The sequence below is a fragment of the Dermacentor silvarum genome, chromosome 5, assembly GCF_013339745.2.
Source record: "Dermacentor silvarum isolate Dsil-2018 chromosome 5, BIME_Dsil_1.4, whole genome shotgun sequence".
Taxonomy (NCBI): domain Eukaryota; kingdom Metazoa; phylum Arthropoda; class Arachnida; order Ixodida; family Ixodidae; genus Dermacentor; species Dermacentor silvarum.
Window position 1 is genome coordinate 29,431,547 of NC_051158.1, and position 23,069 is coordinate 29,454,615.

The 23,069-nt window shown below is 47.3% G+C and overlaps 1 protein-coding gene and 1 long non-coding RNA gene across 2 annotated transcripts in view; both read right to left on the reverse strand.

Moving 5' to 3' along the window:
- Window positions 1-7,596, reverse strand: part of LOC125945576 (uncharacterized) — a 270,391-nt gene extending 262,795 nt beyond the window's left edge. The window contains exon 1 of the long non-coding RNA XR_007467019.1: window positions 3,977-7,596. This is a non-coding gene — a long non-coding RNA (uncharacterized LOC125945576). The remainder of the gene's footprint in view (window positions 1-3,976) is intronic.
- Window positions 1-13,290, reverse strand: part of LOC119453202 (voltage-dependent T-type calcium channel subunit alpha-1G-like) — a 368,827-nt gene extending 355,537 nt beyond the window's left edge. The window contains 1 exon segment of the mRNA XM_037715224.2: window positions 12,569-13,290. Within this exon segment, the coding sequence (XP_037571152.2) occupies window positions 12,569-12,927 (359 nt within the window). The 5' untranslated portion in view covers window positions 12,928-13,290.
- Window positions 13,291-23,069: the final 9,779 nt, after the last annotated feature.

Here is a 23,069-nt window from a genome sequence, read left to right on the forward strand (position 1 = left end):
TTATCCGAATTCCTTCGGCTATTAAAAAATGCAAAGAAATGGGTTAGTGATCACAAGGTTAAAGTGATGCAATTTCACCGGCACAGCTTTCCGGAAGCATAGTGTCGTGCAGAACTTACTGGAAGGAGCCCGGACACTGCCAACGGTCAGCTGCTTCGGGAGTGATGGGCGTAGCCCACTCGTTTGTCTAATCGTCGTGTCTACGTCACCAGAGGGTCTTGGGGTGTTATTTTTGCGCTTTATTGTTCTAAATTTCTCAAGCAACAGTATGCTTGCCCCAACCGAACAAGGTAATAAGTCTCTGCGCACATGTAGGGTCATTACGAATTGCTGCAAGTATACAGGGCATTATTTCCTTGAAAACGATCAATTTGCAATGTCACAAATCCTTTTGAAGCCAAAAGGACAATGTTCAGTTAAAACATATTAGCCTCCGGCTGGCTTCACCACCGTACACTCAGTAGCTTGTAGTGCCAGCATCACCTCTGGTAACTATTTTAAGAAACTTTATGGCCGGAAGCAGCGACCAGACTTAGCACTTCAATGTCATAACGACAGAAACACATGCAGTGTGCAACAATTTGGTCTTAGTTAGCGAGGACTTCGATAACGTGCATTTATGTCTCCCGTTTTAGCTGCTGTTTTGAGATCGCGATGTGGCGATGAAAGAAACGCGTGCAACTGTGCCTATGCGTTTCAATCCCATTCCGCGATCGACAAAAATAAATTAACTAAATAAGTAATTAAAGTAAAAGAACACTATTGCAGCAAGTCTCGTATAATCAGCGGTGCGGAGAACACGACTGTGTACAATGTCGGAATGCTAATACGCAAATTTTCTATGCACCTTTCAACTTTTATAACTCAAGTGTCCGCGTTGGTTGTGTCGTAATGTCGCGGTGCGTTATTTTACACGTATGTGAACAATCGAGGGTTTTAGCGCGAACTAAGCGCATGCCTGTGTTTTCCTAAAGCAATTGCGGCAACCTATACAACTGTCAAAGACGGCTGAAGTGAAATCTCCAAGCATGTTTGGAAAAATATGATTGTGGGAACCAGCGTTTAAATGTGCTGCGAAATCCAGTCGTAAGAATTATGCCGAATACAAAATTTGTGGCTCATGACGCTAACTGCCGGTAATATTTTTTTTTATTATTTATCGTACAAATCATCCAGCACATTGTATCGAACGACGCGTTTTACCACAGGTTGACCTTTAACATCTGCTACATTTAACCATGGGATGCATTTCAGCTAACGTGTTGCGCTTTTAGCGTAGAATGTACATTACCAGAGTATATATTTTAGCATATGATGCCTTTTACACAGGATGCCCTTTAGCCTATGGTGTATTGTTGTATAAAATTAGTTTTACCAAAGAATGCATTTTAGCGTGGGATGTGCTTTAACATGCATGATGTATTTTAGCGTGTGATGCAGTATTGCATAAAGTGTATTTTAGCATACGATGCATTTTATCATAGCATATATTTTAGCACATTATTTATTTTAGCATATGGATCATTATTACATCAGACGAATTTAGCATACGATGCGATTTATAATACGATGCATTTTAACATATGGTGCATTTTTGCATAAGATGCATTTTACGACAGGATGCATTTTATCAGAGGATGCAATTCACCCTATCAGGCTTTTAGCGTAGGGTGTACTTTACCATAGGATTCATTATAGCACATGATGCGTGTTAACATGTGATTCTGTTTTATCATAGGACGCATTTTAGCATATGATGCATACTCGCATAAGAGGCGCCTTACTACCCGATGTACTTAATAATGGTATGCATTTTAACACGGGATACGTTTTTCGATTGGCTCACGTAGCGGCTTTGCGTCCTCTCTGATTGGCTGGAAAAAGCAAACACGACAGGAATAGACGCCCATTGGCGGTATTTGACGACATCACACCCAGCCTGCGCTTCTAATGTGCAGCCATATGTTGTATCGGTTATTGGTGTGACAGCTGGCAAAATTGTGACGACTTCTCGCGCTGCTCGAGAAACGATGATCATGCGGCAGCCAAGCTGAAACGTTTTCACAATTCCATGCAGTTTATATACGACTTAGAGAGGCTCTGATGTAGTCAGCATGGCGCAACACAAAAGACAACACATTAAGTCATTGGCAGACTTGACCATGACAGCGTTTACAGCATTTACAGACACGACAAGGGTTTAATTAATAGCAATGATAACATCATATCGCCCACCCACGAAGCAATATTCCGAAAAATAAGTTCACGTGAAAGCTTGTACACGCATGCCACTAGGTATAACCTGAACAACTTTTCAAAAGATATACTTGATCTTGCATCTAGCGATAAATTATACGCAACAGAAAAAAAACAAAAAACGCTGCTGTGACATATTCGAGCGTTTGAGTGACATAGAACGTTCTAGATACACATCTAGGAGCAATAAATTGATTTTTTTTAACGTGTATTCCTCCTACAAAAAACACTGTGCCACGTCGCAATGTTGCACGAGCGATTTGACAGCATCTATTATTGTTGCTTTTGTTTTTCAGAAATATACATGTCACTGGAAGTGCATATTCTGAGATGCCATAGCGTTTCTTTAACGTCGGTAGCATACGCAGCAAAGTCGACTCGCTAAACTTCACCGCATGTTTTCCTCGGCGAGGAACAGGACCGGCTCCTCCTATTTGCTACGGTACGGTCGGAAAGCAGAAGCAATCGACGGTCCGTGATCAATAAAAACGAATCAATGTACAGCTGTGAGCAAAAGTATACGGACCAGGGGTTGCGCGATAAAGCCGATTTTTTTTTTCCACTGCCTGTGAACGCAACTTGTAAGGACTGCAGTCTAAACTTGGCATTGCCAACGTTTCAGTGTACTCGTCAATTGCAGTTTATCCTTGTTAATTACGAAGAAATTCCGTTTTTTTCGCCGACCCTGTGGTCCGTGCACTTTGGCTCAGGGGTGTACGTACAGTGTGCTTGAATGTAGGCGCACATTAAAAATCAGCTCTGACGGCATTGTAACATAAGTGTTCGGACGATACCATGTGTGAAACGGAGAGAGAAGAGCGTTCCCACATCTCCGACGGCAACGCGGAGTGCACCACTTGCCGAGGCTGCCTATACCCGACGATTGCGTAAGTCCAGAGAACCAGCGCAGATATTTGTGCCACACGTGTCCGCAGCGATCGACACCTTTGTTCCTATATATACTAACGTTCCAACACTGTAAACTGATTTACACCCCTTAAGGGCGCAAGTCGGTCTACTATAACTCGCACCCTTATACACCCGTAAAGGTGTACGCGTGTGAGTTATAAACAAAAAACACCCTTCAGGGTGCGTAAATCGGCTTACAGTTTACGAGTGGCCGTTGCCAGTGAAAAACGTCGCATCTCTCGGGTGGATCAAGTACTTCCCTCTCGGGAGACTTCGGGCCGGTGCGGCTTTTTACACCAGCCGTTGCTTGTACCTGGTGTTTACCGTGCGAAGAGAATGGCCCATGTCCAAAGTGCACCCCTCCTGCGTCTGCAGCGGATGCCCGATCGTCTGCTTTGGGCATGTATGTCCTGAGACTAAGACAGTCCGCGAACACGTGACTCATGAGTGTGACGTGTAAGTAACGGCCAGCCTGATGACCACGACCGACAGCTCAAAGACAATACGTTTCATTTGTCGCTGTTGCAGTATCTCTATGACAGGGGTCTCGCTGCTTATTTTCGTCCCCACATTATGTCACGTGGCTACCGAGGCGAACCAACGGCACATGCAACTTACCGTCGCACTAGAACAACGACACTTCAAGAGCGAGTTAAAAGATCCTTGCTAGCGCAGGGAGTAGACAGCCAATGTAGGCTTAATGTGGAACCGGCGTTGGCAACCTTGCTATCGTAATGCCAATGCGGCGTTATGCACGGCTCACATTGGACATGCTTCATGTGCCTACTATAGGAAAAGGGAAGAGACTCACCTGTCTCGGGCGTCTCTGCGGCTGCCGCCGTCCAACAACGTCGAGGCTTCAGGTGAGGAAGACCCGGCACGGCGGTCGTCGATTGCGGGAACCAGCACAGCCATCAATAATCCTCCGCGATAAACACGGTGCACCGATAATCCGACCGCGCGGAAGGGATAATCCGAGGAGATCGCGAGCACCACGCGCACGGAAAACAAACAAGAACTTGAGGGAACAGAAGATAAAAAAAAAAAACAAGTTAAGAGCAATGAACGGTAAGATCAAGCGTCACGGAGCGACTCCTCCTCGCCCTCAACCATCGAAGGCGACAGCGCCCCCTAGGTTGGGTTCAGTTCCTGCGCGTCTGACGCAGAAGCAAGGGAGCTGGAAAACAGAAGCATGCGATAAAGGAGGAGAAGGTGGGTAGGTGCAGGACAGGATGGGTCAGTGGGTCCAGGACTGTGAGTCGCATGGGCAGGGACCCATAGGACACGCTTCATCGCTCAAGAAGCAGCGCACAAAGAAATACAAACACTGAAAAGACACAGTCACCCCGATTAAGCGTTGTGCTCGGATGTAGTCCTTTTTCTTTTTCTTAGTTTTCTGTGTTTGTTATTCCGGCGCTGCTTCTTCAAAGATGAACGGCGGGGACATTTTGTCGGCCGGAAATAGAACGTGCTGGCTCTATCTGAAAACGCCTCAGTGAAACCAAGCGCTTGAACGGGCTATTGAGGTCGGCTCAAAATTGGCTCCAGATTGCCTTGCCAATTTCTCTCGAGGCTGAACGATACCTTCATGTCAGGAGTTGCGGTTCAAAAAAGATATTCATCGCGATGATTGATACGAGCTTCTATAATAATGGCTCAATGTTGTCGGGTTTGTGGCTATCTAAAATTGTGGTGTGATTGATTCTCAGTGATGTATTTCGATGATGCGTCAGCTGTGGATTTCGAATGTTTATAATATTGTGGTCCCGATACGAATACGCTTCGTAAGTGCTATTATCAAAGACTGTACTTGAACGATGGGGGCGCGAATTATCACCATATTGTGGACCAAGTGATATTTCTTTACATCACCTCTTCGAACATGATCTGTTCTTTCGAATCAACTACAGTAAATAAATTTTTTTTCGCGACCCTCTCCTACAAGTTTATTCATTCAAGTTCGTTGCTCACGACGAGGCGGAACAATCAGAACATCGACTAATTTTTTTTAACCATCTGTGTATAGATAGGCAAAATAGTCAGCAGCCATCACGCCAATACAAATGTACGATTCCTTATTCCTTATGACCCGACTGCGATGCAGGCGGCCCTGCCATGGCAGAAAATCTCTGCGTGATATTGTGTTGCATCTCAACAGAAAGTCTACGAAAGGCAACACAACTCACCACAAGGACAACAGAACCTTTATAGAGACATTTGTAAGAGTCTAGCTTAGGGCGCGTAAAAAAATACTGGTCAGTTTTCCCTATCGAATCCGAGCTTCCTTAGCAAGCAGAGTTGCTTTGGTTCTAAGTAAGCAATGTGGTGCTAAAGAACTTACAACTTTATCGCGCTTTCCCTCGTTAGATTACCGCCTCTTCAATTAATTATGTGAGCTAAGACTGCTTTTGAAAAGTGTAATAGAATAGTCTAGCATCTGTGAAAAAAGAACGAAAAAAAAACCTTTACGCGTAATTTGTACACGTGACGTTTAATTGTTTGCCTATCCAAGGCGCATGCGAGCGACTCGGTGTCACAGCGTCATTTGTGCGGGTTGCTCAATCATTTTGTCATTATACCATGGTCTCATCATTGTCGCTGCTGTTAGCGCAGCTTAAGGACCTGCATTACATTCTCATATTTCTAAATTCTCGCCCCTGCGCGCCCTTTTTGTGATAGAAATTAGACCTCTTACACCGCAATGCATAGATGCACCATTTGCCTGACCATGTAAACAGTACAGAGCACATAAGGCTGTTAATGGAATTATACCTCCGCTGTGCTTAGAAGTGCTCTTCATTTTCTTTGTGTAACAAACTTTTTTCAATAGCCACGTTTGCATATACGTGGTCTTGTCTATAGACTTGAGGTAGACTTTGCTCCCTAATAAACCTGCGCGTTACCTGTAAAATGTGCACAAAATGTACGTACACCCTCCCCTCCAAATTTTTCGGAACACGAGATGCGAGTAAAATGTAAATTTCATCACAGCCTAGGCACAGGTCCTTCAACCAAAAGGTAAAGTTGATACTTCTCCGTATTATCATCGCATTCCTGACATACATTTCACACTCTGTGGTGAAGTAGCGAGAAAATTTAACTTATTCTCATTTGCAGTGTTCCGAAATATTCTGAGGGCGGCTGTACATAAGCGGACGTCACTCCGTGATAGAGTTTTACCATACCATACCATACTGTTGTACGTGCACATTCAACTGGCTATTATGCAACCTCCACAGTATATTGTACACGGAATTTGTAAAATAGAAAGACCACAGGATGTCGATAGACATTGTGCAAATGCTATCGTAAGACACGCCTGGAATCTCTTTAGACTGTGAAAGTAATCTTTTTTTAAGGTCACGGAGCCCGGTTGCGAATATATCACTTTAAGCGAATATTATTTCTACGCGGGAATATACTAACCGTGTCCTCTTTTTCCCAAGTATCCGCGTGCTCTCTAGCGCTTCTGGCAGATATGCAAAGATCATTGTGCCAGGTATGTAAATACTCGTTATTCACTTAATCAAGTGTCTACGTATTTCACCTCTAGCTCAAGCTCTTGCTCCTCGGTCCGACGAACTGTGTCTAGATACATAAATACGTATTTCTGTCTAGAGAACATACAAGGACACGACTTCGCGCTATTTTGATTACCGTGACTTCAGGGCGCCCTAAGCGGCGAAATGTACACTTATCCTCAAACGTACCAAAGTCGGTACGGACGTAAAACAAACGCGAACGTTCTGTCTGACTACACCGCAAGACTGTCGGCTATTCTCGATTCATTTGTTGCCTGCAGACTGCCTCTGAAGTAAGGCGTCACACAAGGCCTCGTCTTAACAGGCGGCCTTAATTCGAGGCTAAAACCGATTTCCCTATTCAAATACTCGCGAAATGTAGAAATGCTCTCAAGAGACAACTGTCCAATATATGTGAACTCAACTTGTTGTGTTTAGGAGAGAAGGCTGAATTCTACTGACTGCAGGAAGCCGGAAATTAATTTCGGGCCTAATCTTTACAAGAACTGTCGAAAGCCGGTAAACTAAAAAAATTAATAAATTGCGATATGCGATTGGTTCACGTATCGATGTATCTGCACTAAATATAGATATAGAGGTTCTGTAAACTGCAACTATTGGAGTTTCTGAAATGGATTAATGTCATAAATGACTCACGTAGAATCGTTACAATATTTACGAGAGATTTGAAAAAAAAACATGGTTTGAAATATTAGTGGTGTATTTCAGAGCGTTACAGATTACATCGACTTTGAACGCTTTAAATAGGAATAGGAGCACTTTAAAGCACTTTACTATCCATTTTGGTTTCACTGCGGAGTTGCGGAATTGTCAGGTTGATGCCCCAATTTTTTTTTAATTTTGAAATGTTTGACAATTTCTGCAGCAAATCAGAACCAAAAATTTTGAATTTGCGTCCTACAGCCGTTCCACTCTAATGGGCTTATATATATATATATATATATATATATATATATATATATATAGAGAGAGAGAGAGAGAGAGAGAGGTCATTTAACCTGCGTTCCTCTTCTCTCCCACTTTCTGTGGTGTCTGTGGTTTCACGCCCCCCCCCCCCAAAAAAAAAAAAAAAAAAAAAAAACGCCATCTAATTATGAGGCACGCCGCCTAGTGGGGGCCTCCGGAACAATTTCGACCACTTAGGGTGTTCTTTAACGCGCATTTATATCCAAGTAAACGCTAGCATATTTTTTGCATTACGCACTCATTGAAATGCGGCCACCGCGGCAGGAATCGAACCGGGAACCTCCAGCTTCACAGCGCATGCGCCGTAGCCACTAAGCTACCTTGGCGGGCCTTCCCCCCTTTGTCTGTCCGGCTGACTTTGTCTGTACTACAGAACAGAGAGAAAATATGGCACCTATAGACTTCGTTGTCTGCACGTGGTTAGGCTGTTAAACCTCTGAACAGCTGATAAAGCTTGAAGCGCAAACGAGACGACCCTATCGGGAAGACAAAAACGGACAAACACTCTTCCGTGTCGGTACTTTCCTTACTGTCGTCACCATCGCCTCCCTTGCGCTTGACGTTTATGGGTTACGCAATTGATAGTGACCGACCGTGATTGTGTATCCATGCTCCATTTATTTCTCCCTCTCTCTCTACTTTCCTATCACTTTACCTCCCCCCTCTCTCCCCAGCGTAGGGTAACAAACCGGATCTTCCTCTCTGGTTAACCTCCCTGCCTTTCCCCTTTCTTCTGTGTGTATCTCTCTCTCTCTAGTCACCTAATACCAACTACACTGTAAAATTTACACTCTACGTAAAAAGATGTAAATGTGTCTATAACGCACATTCATACACCCTTTTCAACTGTACAGGTGTGAGTTAAAACGCGATTTACACCCTTTTTCGCTTTTAGCGGTGTAAATTTTACACTGCAGCCCGCCCTCAAGCCTTTCTTCATATCTGCTGCCGCATTCTAGAGGACACGACAGTGAATCATCGTCCGCACCTATATGCCGCCAGTAAAATTTCAAAGAACAGGCCAAGCACGTGGCGGCGAGGTCTGCATCACCGACGGGCCGCGACCTCCTACCGTTATTTCGGGAAAGTCAAACGCGCCGTGCGTTTCGCGGATGATGGGAGACTTCGAACGACGCCTGTCCTATCTCTCTCTCTCTCTCTCTCATGAGTGCTACGACTTAGGGGGGCGTGCGAATATTCAAAACTGTCGCCAGAGCGCGGGATGCTATCGCGGCCAGAGGATTCCTGGAATGAGGCACCCTCCCACCTAGAGTGATCCACAGCTCAAACGCTCGGGAACACTGTCTCGAAAATTAAAGTTTATTTCATCATCATCATCATCATCATCATCATCATCATCATTCCGACAACGAATCGAATTAGAGTCCTTTATTCGATTCGGTCATGAGGGAGGTCATTGCATCCTACCGGTGCTAACATATGGGGCATAAATTTGGAGGTTAACGAATAAGCTCGAGAACTAGTTAAGGACCGCGCAAAGAGCGATGGAACGAAAAATGGTACGCCTATCGTTAAGAGACAGGAAGAGAGCGGTGTGGATCAGAGAGCAGGTGGGGATAGCCGATATTCTAATGGACCTTAAGACAAAGAAATCGAGCTGGGCAGGCCATGTAATGCGTAGGATGGATAACTAGTGGGCCATTAGAGTTACAGAATGGGTGCCAAGAGAAGGAAAGTGCAGTCGAGGACGGCAGGAAACTAGGTGGGATGACGAAACTAGGAAATTTGCAGGTAGAAATTGGAATCAGCTAGTGCAAGACAGGGGTAATTGGAGATCGCAGGGAGAGGCCTTCGTCCTGCAGTGGACATGATGATGATGATGATTCGATTCGGTCTTCGCATGGAATGGTCACTCTACAACGCCGAAATGCATTGAGAGTGAATAAAGGAAATGAGACTCGTAAGCACGAATATTTTTAAAGAATATTTCAGAGCCTCCGTTACGCGTGGTCAAGCATAAAACTTTAGCAGAAGTACGATAAATTCCATCCTGGTGGGCCTGTGCGTAGATATAAAATATGAGAACTTCAGTAGCGGAGCAGGCTACGTCGCTCAAGGCGCCACCACTTTACGGGTCATGCGGCGATCATGCGCACTCCCCGAAGAGTGCCTGGTATGCGAACAAACTATCAGAAATTTTAATCAGAAAGGCTATCCTGTTTACGCTAACGCTTCCTGTGCAGGTGGTCTATGCGCTTCGGCTGGACAGCAACCTTCTGGAACAATTAAAGCGAACAAGTACATAACTTAAGATAATAATTACTTTTTTTTCCTAATTTGGCGATTACGTAGACGTTTATATTTGAAGCTTAAAGACAATCGTATTCGAAGACAACTTCATTTTGTTTGTTTCATCTAAAGCGCCGTGCTTAATAAGTTTGACGTGCAGTACACCAATTTCACATTATAGGGGCGGGGGGGGGGGGGGGGGGTGACTGCCCAAAGACGTGACCCCTCAGGTGAAGCAGCTGAGCGCGTTTGAAAAGGGGGAAGCCGATTCTTGTTTTTGCCAGCCGAGACCGGGAACATAGACCATAGACGTTATCCTGCACAGCCTGGCTTCTAGACTATTGCATGCTATACAGAATCAGCTAGGTCCTCATGGGGCGGTTCGTTTTTGTGTCTTGGCTCTCGCCTCCGATTACGATAACAAATTAGCCTACGAGCGTCTAATTTGATAATGAATATCTCGGAACAAATGATCCCTGGAAGTATGTAACACAATGGAGTTCTCTTCGAATACGATTGTGTTCGATAATCGCGAAAATTGAAAAAGAAAAGAATCGTGTTAATTAAGATATCTTCGCTATTATAGCTTTACTGACCCTACTTTCCGACGAGAACTGTGCCATCCAAAGTACAGTAGACGTCCTATCAAGCAGCATTTGCCTAGCTAGCATGGTTATTTTATTGAAGTTACACTGAGTTTCCTAACTTTGAAGGCACTGCATATGAGAGAATAGTGCCTCCAAATAACGAGAGATCATAGATATGATACGAGGTATTACGCGAGATAGGCTAAGCAGATGTGACGTGAAGTTATGATACGAGATGTGGCACGATGGAATGAGATGCGAGAGAAATATATTCCGTTCCGTTCAAACGGTCTCCTGCGCGGACATTTCCGATTTTGCGCACGGCCGAGTGGTGCACTTCCGCCCACACCTAACGGTTTAAAACTTGCCGGTACATCGGCGCGAGACAAAAATGTAGGTGAACTGCACGTGACGATTCCGGATCCCTCAATCGATTAGCGCCCGATTTCGCGCCCAAGTCAAACACTCGTACAAGTGGGAATGCAGGTATCGACTTGCCGAACCGATACACAATTCACTTCTAAAAGAAAGAAGAAGAAGAGAATTCGCACAAGCAAAGCGTGACATTGAAGCACTCCTTACAACGCAAAACACTCCCACCTCTGGCTGCATTATCCGCATAGTGCTCCTTATACATCACGACGGGGGGTAACAGATGTTTTTGCCTCCGCTCTTAATCGCACGACAGAATGCACGCGTGGGCGGGCGCGACCCGAGAAACTGAGATCACGCGGGTCACTATCTTTTTTAACGCTTTCTTGTAACTAAAAGGCACCGGAGAAACAACTAGTGCTTGCAGCACGTTCAAGAAAGAGCGGTCTCGAAACGCTATAGGTATGAAATAATCGTGGATGATTACTCCTCGCCCATCGCACTTCGCAGAAAACGCTGCCACACTTCCTGCCGACAGGTGGCGTGCGATCATATTGCCCTCCCTTCGGTCCCTCACCACAAGAAGCCGTGAAGCAAAGTGCACAGCACAGCAGCCGCAGCAGCAGGAGGATGTCAGGGGGCTACGTGGCAGACGAGTAAAGCTGCATCGCCCGTCGAGATAATGTAACGACTCCGTTCCAACGGTATTCCTGTTCGTGTTTCCTCAATGGCGTGCGAGCGGCGCTCCGCCTATGTTATCCGATGAGCACGAACGGCCGGTCGTGCACGTTGGACGATAAGGACGGAATAGGAATCGTGCGAAAGGAATTCCTTACGCTACATCCTCGACTTTGGATGCACCAGAAGACGACACTAAAAAAAAAAAAAGAAAGAAATCTACATCGCTTCACCAGCATGAAACATCGCTCTTAGATGAACCTCAAAACAGCTATCCCTACAAACCTCTCGGTGCGGACTAAGACTAGTTCGATGTTCTTCTCAGTAATGAAGCAAGGCGAACGCTACTGAAGCTCATTAATTAAGAGAGAGTGGCGCGTGCATAAATGATACGCTAACAAACTGCTCCGGCGTCGCGTTACCTGTGCAGCGATTTCGATTTGCTTCGGCAGGAAATGAAAAATTAAATATTAAATTAAACATACCCGACGGGAGCTCTCTCACTCTCATCTTCAAGCCTGAAACATCCGTGCCGACATCGAAACTGCAGCCGCGATAACTGCAGCGGAATCACCTCTGAAATGCGCGTTAAACCGTCTCGCTACTACTGTATATACTGTACACGTTTGGAAGCAGCTCCATGAACTTTAGACGCATATCTAGCAGACTTCGGGTTTGCTCGAGGAGGGGGTCCGAGGAGACGCGGGAAAACACAGGCATTTAGTTCGTATACACCGTAGCAGAGGTAGCGAAAAACAGCTCCGAACAAAGGGGATCGCACCGCCACCTGTTAGTACGGGCAAGACCACCGACACGCGGCCAACTCATTGATCGCCGAGCACTGCAACGGGGGCGGGAGCTTGGGGGAGCGGCCGGACTGGGGGGGAGCCAGCACGTTCGACGTCGGCCAGGTAAGAGAGGTGGGAGGAAGACGAGGGAGAGGCAAGAAGGAAGCGGCGTCGAACCAAAAGGCGGCAAAGCAGGCAGTCATCAGGCAGCCAAGGATATGGGTTGGTGACCAGTCGCAGGCACCAGGACCGTGGCGGCTTGTCCTGGTGGAAGTAGTACAGCGCGACGGGCACAAATCCCGGGTAAGGCAGGTCCTCTTCGCCTGGGACGCCGGCGCCGGCAGCGCCGGCCGAACAGGAGGACGACGACGACGACGGGGTCGACGACGGCGACGGCGATGGCGACGGCGACGACGAGATCACGGCGGCGGCGGCGGCCGCGGCTTCGTCTTCTTCCTCCGCCGACGAAGACGACACGGCGGACGCCGACGTCTCCGACGACGCCGACGACGAGTCGGGCTCTGAACGAGGGGCACCCCGCGGCGGGACGACGTCATCGTGAGTCTCATCGGCGCGCATCACGCAGAAGGCGGCGTCCGGCGTCCCGCCGATGACGATCCGACGACGACTTCGACGGGCCGACGGCCATCACACACCACGTCGTCCAGGACACGCAGGGAGCCCGCCGCGAAGACGACGACTTGTTCTTCCCCCACCGTCACCACCACCCGGAGGGAGGGCGACGGCGCGGCGCGCCCCCACCACCCCGCGGTCGCCCGAGACGACGTCCTCCTCCTCCTCGTCTGAACTGTGCCGACGTTGACCACTGATCACGGCGGCGGCGGCGACCGGCCGATGCGGGGGGAGACTTCCGCGGCTGCTCAGACAGGCTCGCTGCTGCCGGCGCGAGAAGACTCGCCTCCTCCCGGAGTCCCAGCATCGACTGGAGCCACCGTCAGCGCCGCGCTAGTTCGCGCGAACGCCGCTCGGAGTCCGCGTGGCGCGCCGGTCGCGCGGCTGGAGGCCTGGCGGTTGCCGTCGGCGAAAAGGCGCGCCGACGTTCTCCTCCCTAGGCGTTTTCCCTAGCGCGTTAGGTCGCCGGTCGCACCTGTCTGAAGAGAGGCGCCTTTTCGTCTTTTTTTTTCGCTCGCGCCTGTTTCGACATAGTCGCGTTAGCACCATGCACCTGGGTAGTGCGAAAAAAAAAGAGAGAAAAAAAAAGACATTACACGTCACAAAAATCAGTCCCTGGGCCTGTATCCGCTCTTTGTCATTGGTCGGTTGCCTCCGCGTTTTTGTACGTCCAGCTTGATGACTGGCTGGAATTTGCTCTTACGGTCAATTATAGCGCAAGCCATTTTTTTATGGGTGGAAACGGGCCCTGATGTCCAATCATTCACTCTGCTAAGTGGACACCAACTCCTTGGGGTATTAGCGGTGATGAACGTACGGACGAAACTGTGATTAGCCTGAGGAGAAGGCAGATTTTTATCAACATCGCTTTCAAAAACGGACGCCACAAAGAAAAAAAAAACTAGCGTAACTTGCACTGGAGGCGCAATGCTAAAGAGACAACGGAGCTGATGGGCACCTAGCTAGACCTGGCTAGCATCAAGTCATCGCCAGCATTTTCCGGAATTTATTGATTATTGATCGATTATCGATTAGCTATTGATTGTCTATCGATTGGCTATCGACTGACTAAGCTTAAGTAGTCCCAACCATGCTTAACTAGACTTAGCGAGGTTAAGCTTCGCTAGTTCACAGGGGTATGGGCCACTGCATGCGCTTGGACCCTTTCTGCACTACCCCCAGGATCGGCCCACATTTCTTGTGGACGACTAACAGAATATCGGTTGGCTTAAACAGCTCCGCTGTTAAAAGGTTCGTATACTTGTGCGTCACTGTATGGCTGTCTGATTGAAATGGGCCGCACTTCAGACATACCCTCATCATCATCATCGTCATCATCAACCTATATTTTATGTCCACTGCAGGACGAAGGCCTCTCCCTGCGATCTCCAATTACCCCTGTCTTGCGCTAGGGTATTCCAACTTGCGCCTGCAAATTTCCTAACTTCAACATCCCATCTGGTTTTCTGCCGACCTCGACTGCGCTTCCCTTCTCTTGGTATCTATTCTGTAACCTTAATGGTCCACCGGTTATCCATCCTACGCATTACATGGCCTGACCAGCTCCATTTCTTCCGCTTAATGTCAACTAGAATATCGGCTATCCCCGTTTGTTCTCTGATCCACACCGCTCTCTTCTGTCTCTTAATGTTAGTCCTAAGATTTTTCGTTCCATCGCTCTTTGTGCGGTCCTTAACTTGTTCTCGAGCTTCTTTGTTAACCTCCAAGTTTCTGCCCCGTATGTTAGCACCGGTAGAATGCAATGATTGTACACTTTTCTTTTCAATGACAGTGGTAAGCTCCCAGTCAGGATTTGGTAATGCCTGCCGTATGCACTCCAACCCAATTTTATTCTTCTGTAAATTTCTTTCTCGTGATCAGGGTCCCCTGTGAGTAATTGACCTAGATAAACGTACTCCTTTACAGACTCTAGAGGCTGACTGGCGATCCTGAACTCTTGTTCCCTTGCCAGGCTATTGAACATTATCTTTGTCTTCTGCATATTCATCTTCAACCCAATTCTTACACTTTCTCGATTAAGGTCCTCAATCATTTGTTGTAATTCGTCTCCATTGTTGCTGAATACCCTCACAACTATACAACTCACAACTATACACAACTATCCCCGAAGAGACGTGCCCCCTTTTCTGTATACTATTGTTGGGCACTCTCACCAATGCTATTCAATACATGCTCAGAAGTATTCAAGTTGACAGACTGGGAAGGACATGGAATGGGGATCAGCGGGGGAGCATCTCAACGACTCACGGTTTTCGGATGACATTGTCCTCTTCTGCAATGACGGAGATGATCTGCAGCAAATGATTGAGGACCATAGCCGACAAGGGGTAGGAGTAGGTCTGAAGATTAATATGCAGGAGACAAAGGTATACCGTGTGTCCCAGCTAACGTTAGCCAACCTGTTCAACGCCAAAAAAAATTATTAAAAAAACGCGGTGCAAGATGAGATCTTAAGGCCTACGGTGTTCGGTTATCATACTTCTGACGACCAAAAACCGTACGTCTTAAGATCGTATCTTGCACCACGTTTTTTTTTTTTAATCTTGTTTATGCGGTAGCATTATATGGCTCATGAGGCGGAAAACCCGGCGTTGTCGGCGTTGGCGTGACCACGCCGTAGTCCGAAAAGTCTACGAACCCTCAACCTTTGGCGGGAGTCGAACGAACGATCCTGCATTGTGTGTACCTTGTGGCGAACACCATTGGTCACGTCGCGGCGCTTCTGCTGACGTGGCCGCTCGAATCCCGTGACTCCGCCAGTGGCTCCACCGGACGTCGCCGCGCTTCTGCTGACGAAGCCGCAATGCTTTCGCATTCATCATCTTAGAGATAAGTGAGTGCCCCTTGAATTGTTTTTTTTTCTGCTGTTGTTGAACAGTTTGGCTAACGTTAGCTGGGACACCCTATATAGTTCTATATCCTGGCGAGGGAACGAGAATTCGTGGTTGGCATTCAGATCCAAGAATATGCGCAGAGTACATTTATTTAGACCAATTAGTCCCAAGGCATCCTGATAACGAGAAGAAAACACACATAAGAATAATAATGGGTTGGAGCGTCCACGACAGGCATTACCAAGTCATGATCGGGAGCTTACCGCTATGTTTGCCACAATTATTGCATTCTACATGTACGTACTAACACATGGGGCAGAAACTTCAAAAAAAAAAAAGACAGCTTGAGAAGAAGTTAAGGACTGCGCAACGAGCGATGAAAGGAAATTAATAGGCGTAACGTTTACAGACATGAGTGCGGCGATGTGGATTAGAGAGCAGACGGGGGTAGCCGATATTGTGGTTGACATAATCAATCAAATCAAATCACTTTTTTGCAACATCGCAATCCGAAGAATACACATGTTGAGGGCCGTGGACTAAAAGCCACAAAACGGCCTGACGAGGCCCACGGTCCCTTTCACTTGGCACAGACGGACGGCAAAGGTAAGCGCACAGCTAAAATATTGCGTACCATAGCAACATAGCAAAAAAAAAGACAGACAGACAGAGACAGACAGATGCGTTGCAACAAAAATCACTATGTGAGACGTCAAGTATATAGTAACGCAAAGTAGCGATGTAACAGAAATGCAACTCAAAATTAAAAAAAAAAACAGTAATACAGCAGAAAATAGCAATCGAGAGGAAGTAATTGAGTTGGGTTGTGAGAACGGCGAAGAACTAAGTGGGGTAATTAGGAAATTTGCAGGCATAGTAAGATGCGGTCAGCTGACGCAAGACAGCTGTAATGGAGAAAGCTGGGGCTGGCCTTCGCCCTGCAGTGGACATAAATATGCAGCTGATGACGATGGTTGGGCGTGGCGTTCACCAATGCCTATATGCCTTCCGCGTAGCGATTGGCCGACACCGCGGAGCCTGCGACCACTGCGGTGAAGAGGAAACTCTCAGCGGAATCCCATTCCGTGCCAGTGCCCGCAGTATTGTGGGCAGAATCGATCATTTACCGCTGTGCTCAACAAGTTGGGCGCCAGCGGCCTCTGTCGGCAGAGAGAATCCTTTATCATAGACGAGGAGGATAACGGAATTTCAGGGGTTCAATTTTTCGTCACTCAAAACCACACAAAGTAAGTGACATAATATGAGAGAGAGAGCGAAAGAGATAGAAGTCATAAGTGAAAGGCAGGGGGTTAAGCAGACTGATTCCGGTAGGCTACCCTGCACTGGGGAAGGGGGGCCAAGGACAAGAAGGAGAGAAGTTCACACTTTGCACGGAGACGCATGCGTTGAAGCAGTCATCGTTCAGTTCATCACACGCGGTTACACAGTATATTGGTGCTTCCCAAAAGCGCAGCTAGAGCTTTTGTGACTTAGCGCATCACCGTACGCATGAGGCGTACGTTGGTCACAAGATATTCTCTTCCGTAAAAGGCATATCATGTAAGTGCCGTAAGGCCGTCCACGCGGCAAGACTCACATCTTCAAATGACAGGCATCAACACACGAGGTGCTTTAGGGTTTCTTCTACGCAACGCTCGGGGGGGGGGGGGGGGGCGTCGCAATCGGCCCTAGCTGTCCACCATATGAACCCTCGTACAGCATAGAGGGCAGGCAATAGAGTTAAACGTTCCTGAACATCACATCAGAAGGCTGTGAAAGCTGATACTGCGCTTTTTGCGGTTCATCGGACTCTGCTAATAGCACTTTCTCATTTTCGTCTGTGCATTTCTTCTCCTCATATACCCTTGTTCCTAACCCCCCCCCCCCCCCCCCCCCCACCTACGTGTAGGGTAGTGAATTGAAAACTTGCATCTGACCGAACTACCCGCCTGCATCGCTCTCTCTCGCTTTGTCTGTCTTGTACGTCACGAAAGCTCTGGTGGAGTAACAAAGAGAAAATCACGCCGGCGCAAATGATTATTAGCGTAAATGATACGACGTAGCTATAAATTGTTCGTGAGTGCAGAAGTACGTTAAAGGACATTCGCTGTCAAGGAAACGTTTAGTTGGTACTTCAAATGAGCCTCCGTCTCGACATATCCTTACAAAATATATTGACACAAGTCGCCGAGAAAAGCGGAGCAATAGCTATGGGTTTTGCCAAATAACAAACATAGGAAGCCGGCAGTCGCCATCCGCATGTAAATCCGTATGATTACGTTGGACGGCCCAGCAGCAAAATGTGCCTCGCTACCCATATCCAAGCGTAAATGTGTAGTGCCTAGGATGTACAGGGTTTGTTTGACGCGACAGCGTTAAGGGCCCCCTGTCGCACAAAATCCGTTGTTGGCGTCAGCGTCCCGTGAACGAAAATATCCGTATGTATATGCTATATGACATGCGGTATATTCGGGTTATATTGCCCAACCATTCTATCACTAAAGTTCCTCCAACCTTGTCTTACATTCTTGACAAAGCTTTCCCTCTGAATTTCTTAGCTGCACCAAATTTTTAAAAATTGCCTGCGGCAGTTTGCACAATTCTAATGTTTGATTTAAGTAACTTCATGAGGTGGTCATTACTTGTACAATAAATGAAAATGTTTAATTGAATAATTAACATAATCGCACTAATTAACGTTTTAATTAATTACATTACGGCCCATGTTGCAATCGACGAATTGTAGCCGGGTTAGTTCGCAAGGTATATCCACTTACTTGAACAAATTCTCAAAGCTCCACCAGTTCCGATATATTAATTTAAAAGTGTCCGAAGAGATCCACTAGAGTTCCAGCTACTTTTCTGCTCCAATGCATAAAACAACGTGTTCCTTTTCTTTTTTTTAAGTAATTTAAACAACAGGGCATTTTCACCGCAACTTTGACGGCACATATCCCGAAACCAGTGTCATCCTCAGAATTCCTTCCAAGTCGATATGCGTTGTAATCTCACTAGCTACAATTCGTAGATTGATATATGTGCCGTGAAGCATTTAATTAGCTAATTAGTGTAATTCTCTTATTTATTAAATTAAGCATTTTAATTTTTATAGAAGTAATGGCCGCCTCATCGAGTAATTTAGATCAAGGGTTAGAATTGTGCTATATGCCAGAGGCAATTTTTTTTAATTTGGTGCAGCTAAAAAAAAAAAAAAAAAAAAAGTCAGAGTCCTGCCCCCCTGTGAAGAAGGAAGTCCAGCGAAGCTGGCGCTCTGGTGGGATTTGCTGCGTTGGGGTTTAGCTATATATTAGGGATTTGCTGTATTGAATTTGACTACAAAATGTTAACCGACCCCTTCGCTACGTACTCGGGAAAGAGGCTTCGGTGCCGGCTCCCAGTACCACGATGGGGCATTTTTTCAACACTTAAAAACGATAGCTGTACAACGCTCGGCTCTGAAAGAACTGGCTCGGCGTCCACGGGCGACGGCGTTCCTATATCGCATTCCTCACCCTTTTAACAGCGGAGCTATTTATGCTTGACGTTGAGCCGGGCCGAGCGTACGTCAAGAATCGGCGTGGCTGGGTAAGGAGCGCACGCCGGGGCGCAGGTGTTCGTAGAGAGGGGAAGGGGAAAGAGGAGGAAGGCGCGCGCTGAGCAGCAGGTGGGTGGAGCTAAAGAGCGGGTAGCGATGACGTGGCGGTGGAGAGATCAAGGGAGAGTGTGCGCTAAGCATTAGTTGAGGCGGAGCTTAAGAGAGAGAGAAGTGATGATGTAACCATCACGTCCAGGGTTCTCCTGAGCTGAAGAGAGCGTGCGCTGGCGGCGACGTCATTCTGCCGTGAGCGTGGCTAGGACGAAGAAGCAACTTTCTCCCGAAGAAGAACAGGCGCGGCGTCAACGGCGTCGTGATGCTACTCGGGAGCGGCTTCAACGACTGCGCGCAGATCCGGAATTCCGAGCAAGGGCTGCTGAAGCAATGCGACGGAGAATGGTTGGAGATCCACAGTTTACAGCGAGAGACGCTGCGTCTCGGCAACGCTACGAAGAAGCTCACCGTGAAGACAGATCGATGTTAAAGCAAAGGTAAAGCTAAGAAAAAGAAAATGTTAAAGCTTAGTAAAAGCAAAAGGTAAAGCTAAGTAAAAATTCAAGTTAGGGCTAAGTATATAAGCAACGTTATAGCTAAGTAAAAGCCAAGTTCAAGCTAAGTAAAAGCTAGTATATGCCACCAGCTCCGCTGTTTTATCAGTCTTCGCGACGTTAAGTCTGTGAAGCTGGCAAAAATTTTTTTTCTATGACGTTCCCAGACAAAAGTCCTTGACCAAAGCTCCGTATATACAACGAACGCTAACGCGAACACCTCTCACACACTCCTCTGTTGACCTACTTTTTTCGTACAGCGCCACTGGTTGGCGCGCCTCACGCTCTTCCCCTCCAACGCGAGTATACGGCGGCGCGACTTACGTCAACCCTCTTCCCCGTTCTCCTTTTCATCTGCACCCTCTCACAGCATTCTCACAGGGTTGAGCTCTTCTTTTCCTCTCGCAGCACCAGGAACGCGCAGAACTGTTGTCGACACCGTCGGCGTTTAGCTGCGGCATTCGGTGCCGCAGCTAAACGTCGCGTTTCCTCCCTCCCTCCCGTCCCCCCACAGCCTTTCGCGCGACGGAAAAAGTTGCGTTTGCTCCTTTATATATGGAAAGGAGGAAAGAGACGCTTAATTCTGCAGCCCTTCAGGGAGCATGGCGCAGAACGCGCCTGCTGCATGACCAAGTTTATACAGCTGATAAAACTACTACCCTTACTCCGTATAGCTCTCTACTAATTTGCTATTGCAATTGATGCTTCGCCTTTCGGGTGAACCTTCGATCATCTTTTTTATAATTACGCATTTGATGCCGCAGCTAAACGTCGCCTTCCTACCCTCCCTCCCGTCCCCTCACGGTCTATCGCGCGACGGAAGAAGTCGCGTTTGCTCCATATATATGGTGACTGTAAAGGAGGAAAGAGACGCTTAATTCTGCAGCCCTTCAGGGAGCACGGCGCAGAACGCGCGTTTGCTCTCCGCCGTGCGTTCGATCCCCGTGAAAGTGCGCGTCGCTCGCGCGCTTTCACTCGCACACACAACATACGGCGCGCGGCGATGATTTCATCGCCGTTGACGTCATACGGAACCTCACGGCGACGGTCCCTCCGTCGGCAGAAATCCGCTTGGAGTGTCCATATAATTGCTATCTAGTGTGCTGAGCGCATGCGCCGGGCACCGAGAGTGACGCGTGCCGCCGTCGGTCGCACGGTCCCGTGCTGCAGTGGATCTCCTTCAGCCTGAGCGCTTCAGAGAGACGCGCCCTTGCGCAAAGCATGGCTTCGGTTCTCGTTTCAGTGGACGAGCGCACGCTTCAACGCGAAAGCGTTAAGGGTCCCGTATCTCAAAAATTCTGGTGTCGGCGTCCGCGGCGTTGGCGTTGTTGCCTATCACGTATGTGGCTCCTACCCACGGTGTGGGATTGGCAAAGAAATGGGTGGATTATTCCAAATTAATGTAGAGGATAAATTTTCGAATATCAATGGAATTAGCATTGAATAGCGTAGACATTATACGTTAAAGTAAAATCAGGAAAGACATACCAAATGAGTAATAATTAATTTAAAAGTACAAAAGTAGCATTTAGCAGGGTATTCGTTTGGATTCTGTAAGAAATGTTTGGACAGCGAAGCAAGCATCCCTGTAGCTGAATCCCAAAGTGGACTCCCCGAAAGAAAGAATAGTAGGTTCTGTTAACTCCAGCCAAGTCTTCGAAAAAATAGTTCCAGCGTTGGCGTCCTGTGAGCGAAAAATATTCTATTTCTTCTTCTACCACCAAAGTTGCTCACAGTTTGTCTTTCACTCTTCGCTACGTTATTGCTCGGAATTTTGAGAATTACAGTTCACAAACAAATGTCATGAAACAAAACACCAACAGCCCATGATTTTTATGTTAAATCTTCTCAGACTGAAGTATAAAACGTGCGACCAGAAAGCTCGCCCTCGCGCTTAACGTTCGCTACCCGGTAAACATCACGGTTACTTAACCTGCAGTTGCCGGGAAGCGTGAGAAGCAGTCAGGGACCTTTGAATGCTATCGGGTTCCACTTTTAAAGGGACACTAAAGAGAAACCGGAAGTTGAGCTTAAATGGTAGATTATCATTTGACGATCACAGCCATACCATTCTTACTGCAAACAGATGTTTAATAAGCGAGAAAATAGCGAAAAACTGAAGGATAGGTGCTGACGCCTCTTCGAATTTCCCGCACTACATGTTCGTGACGTCGGAGATTACAAATGCAGGCCGGTCGCGATTGGTCGAGAGCGATTTATTGCTGTTAATAAAACGCAAAATGAAATACACCTTAAACGTACATAAACAGCATTTGCCACCTTTTTAAACCGTTTCAAGCGAGGAAGTACAAGTTTAGCACAAAATTAAATAAATAAGAAAAAATGGCATGGCGATACATGCGGCCGTGATAGTTTCGTAGTTTCGTTTTTGGTCAATGCATTGTCGCGCGCGCCTGTTCCGCTCTACGGTGTTTGGTTGCGTGTTGCGTGGCTCGAAAAACGTTGACTTCGCGGGAAACAACCAGAAAATGCCTCGTGTGTGTAGTGTTGAGGGCTCTATAAATGGCCCAAGGCGCTTGTTCAGGGGCAGTGGCAGTGTTGACTCAATTATGTCCTTCCATGTGGTGTCGCGCGGAGAGCCCCGGGTCCCCGGCGTTCGCAATGGCTCAGTGCTCTGCCGATGATAAAACGGCAAAAGAGCCAGAGAAACCCATGGTGTGCTCTCTGCATTTCTCGCCTTTGGATTATGTGTATAATCTTGCCCTCGGAAAGTATCTTGGCGTGCCCCAGAGGCCAGTGCTTTCTCGAGCAGCTGTTCCCTCAATGCGGCCTTCATCAAACCCCCTACCGATGCCACTGCAGCAGCAAACTGGCGGCTCGGTGAGTGCTGAATGTCATTAAATAAAGCCACGAAATAACCATACCGAGTACGTGCGCAACTTGCTACGCTTGTTCTGTCGGGAACATCGTCGCCTGGCGGACCGCACGCTTCGCCTTCCATCGACGAAAACAAAGTTCCGCTGGCGCGGCCAGCGGTTCACCGCCATCGCACGCGGAAACACCTACCGCTCGAGCACGGAGGATCATTTCGCGCTCCTTTCACTGAATATCGCTGAAATGCAGTCCAGC